The 16,649-nt window shown below is 37.1% G+C and overlaps 2 protein-coding genes across 3 annotated transcripts; one reads left to right on the forward strand and one right to left on the reverse strand.

The window, feature by feature from the left end:
- The first annotated feature begins 914 nt into the window (after positions 1-914).
- LOC137718962 (auxin response factor 19) lies at positions 915-7,805 on the forward strand. Of its 2 annotated transcripts, none has more exons than XM_068458391.2 (13): positions 915-1,821; positions 2,437-2,552; positions 2,637-2,732; positions 2,864-2,920; positions 3,024-3,179; positions 3,287-3,371; positions 3,514-3,604; positions 3,691-3,855; positions 3,955-4,150; positions 4,366-4,504; positions 4,631-6,570; positions 6,863-7,053; positions 7,144-7,805. In XM_068458391.2, exons 1-13 carry the CDS (start codon positions 1,779-1,781, stop codon positions 7,322-7,324), a joined length of 3,456 nt encoding a protein of 1,151 aa, XP_068314492.2. In that variant the 5' UTR covers positions 915-1,778; the 3' UTR covers positions 7,325-7,805. The 2 variants fall into 2 exon arrangements, with proteins under 2 accessions (XP_068314492.2, XP_068314493.2); XM_068458392.2 differs by having other exon boundaries at positions 1,032-1,821; positions 2,440-2,552.
- Positions 7,806-7,969: 164 nt separating this feature from the next.
- Positions 7,970-10,120, reverse strand: LOC137718988 (20 kDa chaperonin, chloroplastic). The gene is made up of 6 exons (XM_068458393.2): positions 9,917-10,120; positions 9,614-9,786; positions 9,014-9,193; positions 8,770-8,925; positions 8,440-8,517; positions 7,970-8,331 (listed from the first exon to the last, which is right to left on the reverse strand). The coding sequence occupies exons 2-6, from the start codon at positions 9,782-9,784 to the stop codon at positions 8,158-8,160; spliced, it is 759 nt and encodes a 252-aa protein (XP_068314494.2). The 5' UTR covers positions 9,785-9,786; positions 9,917-10,120; the 3' UTR covers positions 7,970-8,157.
- Between the last annotated feature and the right edge of the window lie 6,529 nt (positions 10,121-16,649).

Here is a 16,649-nt window from a genome sequence, read left to right on the forward strand (position 1 = left end):
GTCACTCTTTATTATATATCTGTTATCACGTGACAAGTTTTCATCTCCCTCTCTCTCATTAGTGATTAACTAACCTCCTCAGCTAGGGAAAAATCTTGAGTGACCTAATTAATATTGGCTCATCTCTTATCTCTCATATTATGTTTTCCTATTTACATCTCTCATCACCTAACATAGTCACTTAAATGAGAAAGAGATAACCCTAAGTCCAAAGTAGAATCTCTCCTAAACTACAATTCACAATTATATAAATTTAAAGAATAAAAAATATTATTTACCTACCAAATTTCTGTAAGTTGGTTCCTAAAATTTGTCGGACAATAACAACGTCGTGTTAGTAATTCACTAAACTTATATAACGCATGGAGTGGCGTTTTACACGTAAGGTATAATTTTTTTCCCTTTCATGATTTACTATAAGTTACAATATTAATGCTTGTATATGTTATAATTTAGCGAATTAATAATGGTGCCTTCACAAACTTTGTCACACACAAAGACATCACTTATAAGTTTTGGATCAAGTCAAGTTTCCTTCATGTAGATCAACATATCATTTTGTGAATATATTTAATGAATAAAGATCCCTATTGCAAATGTTTCATGATGTTTCCGAAACACTTTACTTTGGTTTCTTACATTAAAAATTGATCAATATAGTTTTCATGTTATGCTTTGCAAATAAATAAGTCTTTACCGTAAAATTTTGTCAAAACTTTTATTAGCATGCTAACATAAAATCCGAAGCGAAAAGTTAAAAAAATGTTAGAAACCATTTGTGATAAAAATTCATCAATAAATCAAGTCACCTTAGCATTGTTGAGGAAAACAACCAAGGGAAAATAATTTAACATGAATCTGAGGTGAATTTGATTATTTATATAAAAAAGGAGGTGGGGACAGAGGGACTGGTTGGGGAATATAATTAATCATTGTCTGCGGAGAGCATAACACACGCTAATGAACACGATCCATCAATAATCAATGATGGTGTTTAATTAACTTAATCTCTGTTTTTATATTGTTAATCATTTTTGTTCTGTTTTTTAACCGAGTTTGAAGAGAACTGTTTGAGTGAGAAGGAGAGAGTGAATGCTCTGCTTTGCTTTTGCGTAAGTCTATTTCATGTCGGGCTGTTGATTTCATAAAGTAATAAAAAAAGCTGTCCGAGCATTGTTTGCTTGCTTTGCTCCCTCTCTGGTTTGCCGGCGACACTTTAGTTTCTTTTTCTTTCACTGATTCCTTAAACAAGAACTCCAATAACCCAAAAAAAAAAGGCTTGAACCGAAAGAAAAAGCACAAAGTCCTTGGCTTTGTGTGATTATCTTTTAACCCATTTCGTTTTGGGTGTACATTCAAATAACCCAGGTTCCAGTTTGCTTAGTTTTTTTCAGCAGTTGTATATTTTGTTTTCTGGGTGTGTTTTGGTTATTTGGTTGGTGAACTTGATTGGGAATTGAGAGTGGTCTGCTGAGATTTGAGCTGTCTGGTTTTGAAAAGGGCAATGATGGGTTTCTTCAAATTTGGTGAAATTAGAAAAAAGTCAGAATCTTGTAGCATTTTAGAGATTGGTAAAGGAATTAGTTCTCTGGGTTCAATGTGAATTGGAGAAGGTTGTGAATTAAAAGTGGTTGTTGTGAATTGAAAGTGGTGGTTGTTCTTGAAACTCTTTGCTTTCTGGAACAAGTTGTACTGCAACTGCAATTACTGGGTAATGAACTGCAGGTAGAAGAGCAAGAGTTTGAATTTCTGTGAGAAAAATCATTCAAATATTAAACATGAAGGTTCCCACAAATGGGTTTTCGGCAAATTCTGGTGAAGGTGAGGCTTCATGAATTTTGGCAAATTTAGTCTTATGTTTGGTTGTCTATTAATTTCTGTGATTTAGCTTAATTTTATGCTTTTAAAATGCTCTGAGGGACTTTGTTTTCTGCAGAAAGTGGAAGTACTTTTATGGTTGGGGGTTTGTTTTCTGGTTATAGTTTACAACTTTGATTGAATCTCTTTCTGTTAGCAATTTTTTGTGCCATATAACATTTGGATTTGAATTTTTCATTCTTTGATTTGATTTCATACAATTTCGACTCATAAATTCAGTATATGAATTGATCACTTCCCAAAGGAATATGTAATATTTCTAAGAAAAGTCTTGTTACATGAATGATTTACTGTTCTTAAACATAAATTGGACCACTTTTGAAATAAACTTTATTTTTTAACACAACAGATCTTGTGTTCTTCTAATCTCATGCGGATAATTTGGTTATTGTGGCTGAAAGATGAAAATACTGTACGATTTGTTAATTTTCAGATATTTTATGCCATGATCTCATAGGAAACAAATCTGTTTTGAGAAGTTTATCACTTCACATTTAATTATCGTGTCACGAGTTTTGAGTTCTCTTCAACGCTGATGAAGTTTTGTATGGTCTGCAGCAGGAGAACAGAAGAGAATTAATTCAGAGTTATGGCATGCTTGTGCTGGGCCATTGGTTTCTTTGCCTCCAGTTGGAAGTCTTGTGGTGTACTTCCCTCAAGGTCACAGCGAGCAAGTGCGTCTTTCTCTATATCTGTAAAGAAGCAACGCTTTTCCTGAGATTCTGGTTTCTGATGGAATTTTCGTAACTATTTTTCAGGTTGCAGCATCGATGCAAAAGGAGACGGATTTCATACCGAACTACCCCAACCTTCCATCAAAATTGATATGCATGCTTCACAATGTGACATTGCATGTATGACAGTTCCACACAGCTACTTTAGAATGATGAAGTTTATTTTACGAATGTAAAATTTTGTATTTTCTGTAACATGATTGATTTTAGATAGATTATTCACGTGTCTCTTTATTCATTTTAATGCACAGGCTGATACCGAAACAGATGAGGTCTATGCACAAATGACTCTCCAACCAGTAAACAAAGTAGGACAGCCATTCTTTTTGTGAATTAAGCAACACTTTACCGCTTCCCTTTTCACATATAATCGTGTTCACTTGCAAAATTGTTTGAATATCTGTCTGGCAGTATGAGAAGGAAGCATTACTGGCATCCAACATGGGGCTCAAGCAAAGTAGGCAACCTGCTGAGTTTTTCTGCAAAACTCTTACAGCTAGTGACACGAGCACTCATGGTGGATTTTCTGTACCTCGTCGAGCAGCTGAGAAGATCTTCCCATCTCTAGTATGTACAAATTTGAAACTTTAGATTTTAATACAAAAATATCAAAAAAGCCGGTGTAATCCATTCCGTGTACACTTGTGATAACTAGAAGCAATGATCTTTGATAGGATTTTTCGATGCAACCGCCTGCCCAGGAGCTTGTAGCAAAAGATTTGCATGATAGTGCGTGGACATTCAGACATATCTATCGAGGTATTTCCCTCTTTAAAACATTCTCCTATTGTTCTCTTCCTTCCCCATAAAGTATAACTTGTTTCTGTTTTGTGTTTTTCTTATTAGACGTTGAGATGCAAATTTCTGAATTTTCATTCTAACTGTAGCAATTTCATTTCAGGCCAACCGAAAAGGCACCTGCTGACTACAGGTTGGAGTATTTTCGTTAGCACAAAAAGACTCTTTGCCGGAGATTCTGTTCTTTTTATAAGGTATGAAAATGTGGTCAATTAGATGAATGATTCAGCCCGATTTAGTTCCTTTGGTTATCGAGTTAGAACAATCTGGTTGTATGCAGGGATGAAAAATCTCAGCTTCTCTTGGGCATAAGGCGTGCTAATAGACAGCAGCCAGCTATCTCTTCATCAGTCATATCCAGTGATAGCATGCATATCGGCATTCTTGCAGCCGCAGCTCATGCTGCTGCAAATAACAGCCCATTTACCATCTTTTACAACCCAAGGTAACACTAGGATGTTTAGGTTTTTCTTGTTGGTCTTTAGGAAATGTCATCTGTAATTATTATTTGATTGGTTCTGACAATAATTATTTGATGTTAAAGGGCAAGCCCTTCTGAATTTGTGGTACCTTTAGCCAAGTACAATAAAGCGATGTATACCCAAGTTTCACTTGGCATGCGATTCAGAATGATGTTTGAGACTGAAGAGTCAGGAGTACGCAGATACATGGGCACAATCACTGGCATCAGTGATTTGGATCCTGTTCGATGGAAAGGTTCACAATGGCGCAATCTTCAGGTATTGGTTAGCATTTCATAGGATTTAGTCAAGATTGCATAACTTTTGTGTAGGTCTATGTTTAAGTGACACTGGATTGGTCTCATTCTCTATTTCTGCTGAGAGTTCATTTTGTGGCTCCCATTTCCAGATATAAATTTTAGTCGAAATTTTCTAGGCATTTTTGACATGCACTTAAGCTTAATCAGATATTGAAACTTTTATACTTTTTATAGGTTGGATGGGATGAATCAACAGCTGGTGACCGGCCTAGCCGAGTTTCAATTTGGGAAATCGAGCCTGTTGTAACTCCTTTCTACATATGCCCTCCTCCATTTTTCAGACCCAAGTTTCCCAAACAACCAGGGATGCAAGGTAAACCATATTGACAAGTTAGCTTGAAAAGCTTTGTTGATGGAATCACACAAACGTTTTTTTGTATGTCCACCTGAATCCTGCCTGTCAGAAATCTGTTTGTAACCTTGGAACTGCTTTTTGTAGATGATGAATCCGACATAGAGAATGCTTTCAAGAGAGCAATGCCTTGGCTTGGAGATGAATTTGGCATGAAGAATTCCCCAAGCTCGGTTTTCCCTGGTTTGAGTTTGGTGCAGTGGATGAACATGCAACAAAATAATCAGTTTTCAGCTTCACAGTCTGGATTTTTCCCATCCATGGTCCCTCCAACCAGCCTGCAAAATAACCTTGGTGCAGATGATCCATCCAAGCTATTGAACTTTCAAGCCCCGGTGCTGTCTGCAACTGGTCTTCAGTCAAATAAACCAGCTCCACAAAACCAAGCTAGCCAAATGCAGCAGCCGAATGTGACATGGGCCCAACAGCAGCAGCCGCAGCAATTGATGCATAATCCTATGAGCCAACAGCAACAAAGTAACCCCCAACAGCAGCAGCTGCATCAATTATTGAATTCTTCAGCGAACCAACATCAGCAAAATCACCCCCAGCAGCAGCTGCAGCAATTATTGCAGATGCCGACGAACCAACAGCTCCAGAATTACTCCCATCAGCAGCAGCAGCGGGAGCCTCAACAACAGCAAGACCCTCAAAACCTGCTGCAGCATCAGCAGCTGCACCAACAGCAACCGCAACGTCAACAGCACCAGCAACAACAATTATCTCAGCCGAATCCGGTAAATAACGGCTCTGTTGCTCCTAACCAGGTCCCGGGCCAAAATTTGCAACAACCGGTTATGTTCTCCCAACATCAACAGCAGCAATTACTAACAGGGAATGCCCAATCCCAGCAAGCTGTCCATTCTTCTAGTAAGAATTCATTTCAGGTGCCAACTGGACAACAAAACTCACAGCTCCAGCAGCAGCAACTGGAACCGCAACCAGGCCTTTTACAAAGGCAGCAGCAGGTGGCACAATTGCAACCGTCCCCACAGCAGTTCTTGCAACAGAACATGTCACAGAAAGTACAGCAGCAGCCGCAAGTACAGCAATCATCTCAGCAGGGCATCTCTGAGCAACAACTCCAATTACAGTTGCTGCAGAAATTTCATCAACAGCAGCAGCCGCAGTTACTCTCCCCGTCAAGCTCACTTTTGCAGCCTCAACTCTTACAGCAGCAGCTGGCCCACCAACAAAACCAGCAGTTACAACAGTTGCCTATGACTCAGCATCATCAGCAACAGCTAAGTGGCAACAGCTTCTCGACGGACAAACTTCTGAACAACTTTGCAGCTCCTTTGGTGATCCAGTCTCATCATATGCCATCTATCCAGCCCCAGAACCAGCACAAGCCACTTACAGCAATCAGAAGCCATTCTGGTCTTACAGAAGGCGATGGTCCATCATGTTCAACTTCCCCTTCTACTAATAACTGCCAGATGTCCCCATCAAAATACTCGAACAGGAATCAGCAAGGAACGGCCATGTTGTTGGGGGATTCCGTGGCAGAACCTGCTCATAATTTGGTTCAGGAGCTTCAGGGCAAGTCTGATATTCGGATAAAAAATGAGCTGCCCAGCTCAAAAGGACCAGACCAGATAAAATATAAAGGTACAATCACGGATCAGTTAGAAGCTTCATCATCTGGAACATCATATTGTCTGGATGCTAGCACAATCCATCAGAACTATGCACTCCCCACCTTCTGTTTGGATGGTGATGTTCAATCGAATCCTCGGAGCAGTCTTCCATTTTCCGCTAATATTGATGGATTGGCACCGGACACTTTGTTGTCAAGGGGATATGACTCTCAAAAAGATCTTCAGAACTTACTGTCTAATTATGGCGGGACAACAAGAGATATTGAGATAGAGTTACCCACTGCTGCAATCAGCTCTCAGTCATTTGGGGCACCAAACTTACCTTTCAAAACTGGGTGCTCAAGTGACATTCCCATAACTGATACTGGAGTTTTAGGCAACGGATTGTGGGCAAACCAGGCTCAACGTATGAGAACATATACAAAGGTTTGTCACTTTACTGAATCATCATTGGTTTGTTCCTTTGGAAGTTGAGGTGCATTTTTGTCATGAAATTTGTAAACCGACTAGGCTACAACTGGAGGAAACTTCGTTGCAGTTTCACAGAGTCAGCTAATAGTGATATTATTATGACTGATTACATTTAGTTTTTTGCTGTTTTAACGACAATTGTCAATGTCGAATGTCGTGTAGTAATATATAATTTCATTTTCTCCTCACAATACCTTTGCCAAACTTTTACCTGACCTTTGCATAACACTGAACTTAACAATTACAGGTTCAAAAGCGTGGATCTGTGGGAAGATGCATTGATGTCACCCGTTATAAAGGCTATGATGAGCTCCGGCATGATCTTGCCCGCATGTTCGGGATTGAAGGGCAACTAGAAGATCCACACAGGACGGACTGGAAACTTGTATATGTGGATCATGAAAATGACATTCTTCTTGTTGGTGATGATCCATGGGAGTAAGTTCAAGAACCTGCAACAGAAAATAGCAAACCCTTTTGCCTTTCCATTCGCTTTTTCTCAAACATCCATTCTATAATTGCTTTCAGGGAGTTTGTGAGCTGTGTTCAGAGTATAAAGATATTGTCATCCGTTGAAGTACGGCAGATGAGCTTGGATGGAGATCTCGGCAACATTCCAGTCCCCAATCAAGCTTCTAGCGGAACTGACAGTGGAAATGCATGGAGACCTCAGTATGATGATAACTCTGCAGCCTCGTTTAATCGGTAAGGGTTCGAATGGTGAAATGATCAGGTCTTCGGCAGATGAAATTCCATCTGGTTTGCAACTGTGAGCTGTAATTCATGTGAGCTGAATCCCTCTCGTGCGATACTGTTACAACGATCAGAACTGGAGTCTCTCCAATCATTGAGGGATAAAATTGTTCGTTGTCCGGTGTGAAAACTACTGATTCCACGGGTTCGGCGAATTGAGCTCCTTTAATTTCCGATGGCAGGTCAGCAGGAGCTCATAAGTCTCTAACACTCTACAGCGACTAGTCGTAATCCTTGCATATATTATTGTTGATGTGTAGCTTCATAAGTGAGATTTTTGGTGCGGTATGGCGCGGTGAAATGTATAATTTGATCTTTCCTTCTTTGAGACCGATTCGACATTCAATTTCCTACTCATTTGTAAAGTATTCGATAGAGAGGAATCGAAGAGATGGAATATATTACTAGATATACAACTCTAGTTATAACTCGTAAAAGATGTCATTGACCCAGGATTTTTATGATTCATTTTTTGATCACAGAGAAGCACTTCTTATGAAACACCGAAACCACCTTCTATCCGGTGGAGGAACGATTTTCCGGTGAAAGATAGAAACTTTGGAACATAAAAAACCTGAAGTTTCAGTTCTGAAAAATGGGGTTTCATCCAAGGTCATATGTGAAAATATAGTTGCTAACGAAATTGTTTCAAGGGCAATCATTTTACATTCAAAAGTACAGAAAAGGGAGTTGAAGCCATCAAATCTATGTAGTCAGATTCAGAAACGTTTTCAAGAAGCTCTGTCAGATATTTCAAAAATACAACTTGAGCTCATCTAATTCGACTGACTAAGAAAGTATGGCGATGACATCTGAAGCTCTCAAAGTTATGTACTCTGAACCATCTTTGCCCTTGAAGTCATTTCCTGCATACTTGGAGTACAAAACTGTGCTTCCCTGGGAGATGGATAGTGGTTTCCTGTTTCCTTCCTCGTCAAGAGTACCGGGTCCGACAGCGGTCACCTGTCATATTGAAAGAAGGATGTGAACTGCAATATCTCACAGCCCAAAACCATATCCACAATAGCAGCAATGCCTTGAGCTAAGATGAAAAAAATCATAACCCCTTACCGTGCCAATGGAGGGCTTCTCCTTGCTTGCCTCTGTCAGCAACAAACCTCCCGAGGTCTTTTCCTCGGCCTCAGCTACCTGCATTGATTGAATAAAGGGGAACGTTTGGTTCAAACACACGGGAAAACGCAAAGTGGCCAATACGCCCGTATTAAAGAGCATGGAAAAGAACATAATAAACTGACAATTAGTAACGTGACACTGGATGTATAATTGTAAGGATGAGACAATAAAGAATTAATGATAAGCCTTCCAATTTATGCTTTACTTCAACAACCGACTCTTGATACTATTATTCACAAGAGTTTAACATTTCAAAGGGCAACAAACCTTGATTAGGACTCTATCATTCAGAGGCTTGAGATCCTTCACATCTTCTGTTTCAAGAATACCGATTATGTCATCATCCTTGAGTATAAGATGCTTCCCACCATTGAACTCCACCTCTGTCCCAGCATACTTGGAATATACAACTTCAGCACCAGTCTGCGACACGAAAAGCATTCAGTAAACAGGGAAACCTAAACAATGATTCATCGTAGCTAAAGAGGATTTATGTGGTAGATATCACAACCTCGACGCTGATGCCCACTTTTGTCTTCCCAATTGTTTTACCCTCTCCGACAGCAACAACCTCACCTCCTTGAGGCTTTGTCTGTGCTGTGGTTGGAAGCAAAATTCCACCGCCGGTTTTCTCTTCCACGGTTTTGATCTTCACAAGCACTCTGTCGCCCAAAGGCTTAATCGAAGTGTACTGCAAAATTGAATCAGAACCCATTAACATCAGATAACCTACTAATAGCATGGAATCAACAACTTCAACAAAGGAGCTAACTTTATCAAACAACCAGAGCAACAAACAAGAATTCCACGACACAAACACTCTTTCAATTTAATCGGCATCCTAAACTTGAAAACAACGAACCTTAAAGTAGTAAAAAGAGTAAGAAACCTTCTCCACAACATGTTTTCGGGTTCTATGATACATACCCAATAATGAAAACCAGTATCAAATGGCAAATCTTGCGTGGATATAATGAAACGGGTAGAGATTAAAGTTCAAATTTATTCATATTTATTATTCAAATCATTATCATCACAAAACTATACATAAATATAGCAAAAGCAACCATATTTTACCCACAAAAGAAATGATAAAAGCAAAACTAACAACCTTGGGAGCGACGGTGGTGGCGGCCTTGACGGCGAGGCCGCGGAAGGAGCGGTGGCTGACAAGTGATACTCCTGCCGGCGACCCGAACTTGAGGTTTGAAGGTCTGAGCCCTTCAAACGAAGCCAAACTCCTGGCTGAGATCGACGATGCTGTCAGTTGAGCTGCTGCCATTTCTACGACAAATTACCCAAATAAAATTCATCAATTCACCATTAAAAAAATGAAACAAAATCGAATATAAATATGCCCAAATAAACAAAACGCAGACAAATATGATTGAATTGACGACGAAAAGGGGGCTACCTATTGAATTTGGAGGGCGGAGAGAAAGGAAGGAGGAGGAGGAGGTGGAGGTTAGTGGCTTAGTAGAGTGAAGAAGATAAAACCCTAGAGTGTTTGCAGACTGCAGGCCTTTGGGTTTTATCAGATGATAGAAGACGCTTCTAGAACTCCTTCGTTTTTTGTCCCTCTCCTTTGGTTGCAGTTGTGGTTCGGGCGCCTCCTTAATTTGGGTCGGTCGACGGTACCCGCCCGAATGTGCAACCTAGAGGCTTCTGGAAACATGGGCTTTCCAAGTACCCAAATGGACGCATAAGTGGCCAGGCCTCTCTCTATGTGGTTAAATGGATTTGTGATTGGGCCATATGGCCATATGCTCATTTGTGTAGTCTATTATTTATTTTATTTTCACGAACGATATTGTTAACGAGTTAAACTGTTAATTGTTATCGGAGGATGAACGGTGGGGATCGAATTGGCACCAAACGCATTGCTTTCTACCACTTTTTTTGTGTAATATAAGGGGAAAATCAACCAAAATTAACTTGGTAAATTATTAGTCATTTCGATCCTAGAGACTTTGATCATATCATCAAACAAATGAATTCCAATCCATTCATGTAGATTCTCAAAATAATAGTGCACAAACATAAATTTCATGATCACGTGCCGATTTGTCATTGGTTATGGCAGTCAGTATAAAGGGACACTTTTGTCCATTGCATGGGAGAGACACGTGCAACCTTTTGACAAACTTGGGGGTGAATGTTTTGATTTGGACAAAGATTGCTGATGGACCCCACCATAGGTATACAATTATTAAATTTTTTACCACGGGGGTCGACTCAAAAATAACTTATCACCACAGAGATTACGAAAAAATTTGGCCTATTTTTATAACCCACCCGCAATTTAAATTAATTAAGGCTAGAATTCAAGCTCCCAACTCTTACGTACCCACATTCAATGCCAATTACAGGTTTACTACATGCGGTCCAATATCCAAGTAGATAGTGTGTTAGATTTCTACCCATACGTCATGAGTTTGAAACTCCATGCTTTCTTTCTAAATTATTAAAAAAAATTGGTTTCACATATTCGGATTAATTTATTAACTCTAAATCTATCATTCTTCTCTTTTAGCATTTATTCAACTTGTTAGTTCATAAGTTCAACTTAGTCAATTTTGAAATCCTGAGTTCTTTTCCTGGAATATATGGCACATACATGTTAATTGTTAAAGAATATAAGAATTCCATGTCAGAAAATTGACAAAATTAAATATGACCTATAATGTATGTTTACACTTATAGTCAAATAAAACTCTTACACCTACCTTGCGGAAATAATTAGATACAAATTAAAAAAAAAGGTAAATTATCTATGAACTATAGCTTATTTCTCTAAAATCTTGACACATGACTTGCAGGTACGTAGTTCCATACAAGTCACACCCCGGGATATAGATTAATTCCAGGTGGGCGGCTTAAGGAGTCAGATGATCATAAATTCTTGAATCGGGTACTAATTAACTAGTTGACCAGTATTGATTGTCAATATAATTGCTTTTAATAATAGAGAAGAAATACAAAAGTAAAATAATGGATAGCAGATGGTCACATAAATGTAAAAGAAATGTGAAAAGAAAAACACAGAATGAACATTAAAAACCAAAACGAAAATCTGGTTTGAGTTGTTTTTATTTTTGCGATTTTGTTTTCATTTATTCTTCTTTTATTTCTTTCTTTCTCTCCCATTTATTTTTTTCATTTCTCATTTCTCTGATATACTTTCATCATATCTTAAGCAAAAAAAAAAAAAAAAAAAACCAAAAAACAAATAGTTATGAACCGGCCTATAAGAGAAATGATCTATGTTAAGGAAGATACGTGGTTTTCAAAGTCAATTACGCACATCAATGCGTTTTAACTCTCTTAGATAACAATGAGTGATTCAATTGAGGTATTACCACTTAATGAAATTAAGTTCTTCTAGAACTGTCAAATTGCACTACTCTCGTTGAGAAAAAAGCCAATGAAACCAATGTTTACCTAGATGATGGAAGAGAGAAATGGAACAAATTCAGACTAGAAGGAGACAAAGCACAGTGAAGAGACATGCATCATGCGTGGGGTTGGGAATCTTCGGATCAGCTGAGGTTTTAGCCCTACATGACGCGATCCCAAAGACCTAATATCACATGCCATAAGCGAGCTTGCGTCAGCACGGATGAAGGTTATACATTTAAGTAAAGGTTTGTTCCGCGGGGACGCGTAGTTGAAGTTGTATTGGTTGTACTAACTCCATTTGTTGAATCAACTTTCTGGCGTGCTAACCCTATAAATGTACATATTTGGTATGAAGAATTTTTTTTTAAATTTTTTTCATTGTTTTTGAACAAACGATATTATATACAATAAGGGAAGAAGGTGGACTTAACCTCATAATGGGCTAGTAATAATGTGGTTCAAATTCGTCTTTGGTGAAAATCAAACCTAAGATCTCTCATTTATGAGTGAAAATGAGTACCACTAGACCGTAGTACTAAATGACGGTCTGAATTATAGATTTTATTAGTGTTTAAAACAAACAATGAAGCATGTGTACATAGTGGATAATTATAATTTCTATTTAAATGCAAATATATCGTTGATACGTTATTTATATTGTTGAACTTGATACTTGGACCTTACTAGTGTGAGACTGTTTTTCGTATGAAATGCTTTAGTTCATAAGCACTTTTGTTATGTGTAACGATAAACATTTCTATTGTTTTTTTAAATATTTAGAAGTACTTTCAAAAATGTATTGGATGTTTCCTTTAAAGTGCTTATATCACACAAAATATAGTAATAAGCGTTTTGATAGTCAAGAAGGGGTTTTCCTTCATTCCATAAAAATTTCAAATAGATCGTATTTTTAGTCAATAAGTCTGACTGCATTTTAGAAAAATAATTATTCTTTTAAGAGTTGTATCTACATATGTATCATGTGTGTATATACTCAATCTATAGTTTCTAATCTGAATTATTGGAATGTGTTAGCGATCGAGTTTGAATAATTTCTAGTAATTTGTTGGTGAGTGGATTTTTTTTATTTTATGTTATTTTATTAATAGTGTGTATGTGCATATTTAGATGACGGTTTTGGACTTCATTCTTCAGATCTACCATCATTTTTTCATTATTTGTTTAATAAACTTGAGTCTCAATATCAAAGTGAGAATTACGTGCGGTGCTTCTTCTTATTTTAATAATATATATTTGCACTATTGAAAACCTAGTTCCTTTGTACTTAATTCTTACTGAACTTTTCTCAACTTTTTCTTTTAATTAATAGTATATTATATTGCCTTTCCTTTTCAGATAGAATAATCACTTCAGAATGAGGAGATATTTTTCGTACACAGGATGATACATCATATGTTACTATACTACGATATGTGTGCTAAAAAGTTATTAATTTAAAAAATAAAATTTTCCACTATTTCTTTAAAACACGTAATGTACCATTTGTGTTCCCATCTCAATAAAAAATAAAATTACAGAATGAGAAGCATTTTTGCTCACTTTCCTAAACTTTAGTGCATGTTTACCATACACACACTTAATCGTTTATTTTTTAATTGTCCCTGGAACGGTATATTCTATTAAACTTAACAAAATATCACAGAATGTACCTGAGGTGTTAACGGGATATCTAAGAATTTAGCAGAATATTCCCCTGTCTCCTAAGTCTCTCTGGTCGCCGGTGCCGCCGCCTGCCGCCATCATAGCCTCCGGAATATGGGGATAATCACGGGAAAACTATGTAATTTTCAAAGCTCTATAACTTCTTCATTCTCCACCAAATTCAATGATCTTGACATGAAAATATATCTACTCAACACGAGTAACCGACTTATGGCGGTTAGAGGTCTAACCTTGGCTGGAATCGACGAGAAAATTATCGGAAAAGTCGCAGCTCAAAACAGTAATGTAAAACTTGCGTTTGGGTACGAAATTTCACTAATCGAACGGTGGGTTCACGTTTGTGAGAAGTGTAGAATGAGATTTTTAGAATGTTAATAACAATTCTAAAAAATTCATGCTAAAAATATAAACGCATCATAATTACAAAATACGAAATATAAATAGTGAAATCCGGAGATAGGATTTCACACCTATTTCCTAACTGCAGTAACAAACAACATACAATTCAAACTTATCACCAGGTCAACTGTAGTCAGTGGGACGGTGGGTATAGTTGGATTTGCAAGTAGTGGTTCCAGGCGATAGCGTGCTGGTGATTTGATGCAGAAACAATGGTGGGGCGGTTCATGCAAATGCGAGTGCAGGATAATTTAATTCAACCAGAGGGGTTGCGGAGAATGGGTGCTAGGCTTTTAGGCAAGAATTGGCGCGGTGGGTCAAGGTGCAGACTTTAGGCGCCGGCTCGGCTCCGGTGCAATGTGGGTCCGACGGTACGACTTAGATACCACAATATTTTTTAAAGAAAACTAATGAAAATGGTTTGAAAATTTTGAATTTTAATGATAATGACAAAATAAAGAGTAAAGTGAATAGTATCAGGATTGACTTTTTAGTGTAAAAATGTGGTTTTTCGTTAAAAACCACATTTTAAGACAAAACTTAACAATGACAAATAGACAGATTGATACGAACAAAAGCAGATGAAACTCTCAATGATGAAACTTGCTCGGATAAAAAGTTGATAATAAATGGATGAACAAAAGAAATATGAACCTTATTTTATTAACGGTAAGGAATAAACAAAATTGTTGGAATGATTACAATTTACAAACTCATGACTACATCTTGACTAACTTATTCTCTATTCATAACGAAGCACTATTTATAATACCTATATAATCCCCTAATAAGCAAGAAAACAAAAACTTAACTCTAACAAGTTGGGTCAAAATTCAAATAGTAAAATAAGTCTAAATGTTAATATTTTCCAATATAAAAAATATGGGATTAAATGCCTGCACAATAGTGAATTGTTCTATTAATTAATTTTGATTTTGTAGGAACAAATTATATTAATTGTTGAAGGGGAGATGCGAAAGGAAGTTTTGGATTTGGGCGGAGGAGATGGGGAAGACACAGCCTTGGATTTCGGGTGGGAGCACGAGGAAAAATAGGGTTGAGGGAGAACTATGGGTTTTTCATTTGGGTAATGTTAAGGGAGACTAAATCTTTGAACTAAATTTAATAAACAAAATGATATGGTCGTTGATGATTGGTTTAATACAATTCAAAAGTAATTTATTATCACAAGGACCACGAACAAAAAATATAAAAATCCCGCATCAAACAATTAAAATTTTAAACATGACTTATGATGTATGTTTGCTCTTGTAGTCGAAACGAGGCTGCTTGCGATGAACTCTTACACCTATCTTGTTGTGCAAATAATTAGACACAAATTGGAGTAATAAAATAAGTGTAATTAACTAAGAACTGTAGCGCATTTCTCTAAAATCTTTTGACACGTGACTTGCAGGTAGTTGCATCCTAGTCACACCCCGGGATATAGATTAATTCCAGGTGGGCGGCTTAAGGAGTAAGGTGATCATGAATTCATGAATCGGATGCTAATTAGCCCAACAGGATCCCCTCCAGATCATTTTGATAAGGATTTTGAAGTTCGTGGATTGTGTCTGTTCATCATAATCGTGCGGTCAGTTTTTATCAGGTACTATTTGTGTTTAATTTTAAATAAAAATATTTAAAATGATTTTTGACCATACGATGTACGATAAACGAACACGATTCATGGATCTCCAGGATCCTCACAAAGAGGATCCAGATTCCTAATTAGCTAGTTGACTCTCAATTTAGTTTCCCACAATATTGATTGTCAATATAACTTCCTTATTGATCAGATTTCTAACGTTCTACAAACTTCAAATTCAGTCATCTATATATGACTGGCAAGAAAATGTGCGAAGTGAGGACCAACTAAACGGATCATATCATAATCATTTTAATTGTTTTTTTAATAATAGAGGAGAATACAAAAGAAAATTAATGGATGAATAACGAATGGTTATAGACATGTAAAAAAAAGGACACATAACGAACATTAAAAACCAAAATGAAAAAATATTTTGAGTAGCTTTTACTTTTAAGATTTTGTTTTCGTTTATTTCTTCCCCTCTTTCTCATCCATTTTCATCTCTCATTTCTCTCATATACTTTCATCACATCCCAAGCAGAAGAAATGAAAAACTAAAAAAAACAAATAGTTACCTATAAGAGAAACTAACTGTGTTGGGGAAGATATAAGGGGTTCAAAGTCAACTACATGCATACTGCAATGTTTTAATTTTCTTGGATAACAATGCGCGCGTGACTGAATTGAGATATTACCTTGTAATGAAATTAAGTTCTTCTAAAGCTGGTTAATTGGACTACCCTTGTTGGAAGAAGGAAAAAAAAACCCAATTAAATCAACGTTTATGTTTGAACAAAAAAAAAAAAAAAAATCAACGTTTACGTTGATGATGGAAGAGAAAAATATGAACAAATTAAGACCCGTAAGTGGAGAGATTAGAAGGAGACAAAGCACAATGAAGAGACAATTGGACTACCCTTGTTGGAAAGAAAAAAAAAAGCCAATTAAATCAGCGTTTACGTTTGAACAAAAAAACAAAAAAAATCAACGTTTACGATGATGATGGAAGAGAAAAATATGAACAAATTAAGACCCGTAAGTGGAGAGATTAGAAGGAGACAAAGCACAGTGAAGA

This window comes from Pyrus communis, chromosome 15, assembly GCF_041283825.1.
Source record: "Pyrus communis isolate YQ-2024b chromosome 15, ASM4128382v1, whole genome shotgun sequence".
Lineage (NCBI taxonomy): Eukaryota > Viridiplantae > Streptophyta > Magnoliopsida > Rosales > Rosaceae > Pyrus > Pyrus communis.

Coding starts and splice junctions, on each gene's coding strand:
- LOC137718962 (XM_068458391.2), top strand. CDS start 1,779: ATGAAGGTTCCCACAAATGGGTTTTCGGCAAATTCTGGTGAAG. Junction 2,553..2,636: donor CTCAAGGTCACAGCGAGCAA/GTGCGTCTTTCT, acceptor ACTATTTTTCAG/GTTGCAGCATCGATGCAAAA. Junction 3,856..3,954: donor ACCATCTTTTACAACCCAAG/GTAACACTAGGA, acceptor TTGATGTTAAAG/GGCAAGCCCTTCTGAATTTG.
- LOC137718988 (XM_068458393.2), bottom strand. CDS start 9,784: ATGGCAGCAGCTCAACTGACAGCATCGTCGATCTCAGCCAGGAGTTTG. Junction 8,518..8,769: donor ATGATAGAGTCCTAATCAAG/GTTTGTTGCCCT, acceptor CAATCAATGCAG/GTAGCTGAGGCCGAGGAAAA. Junction 8,332..8,439: donor AGAAGCCCTCCATTGGCACG/GTAAGGGGTTAT, acceptor TCAATATGACAG/GTGACCGCTGTCGGACCCGG.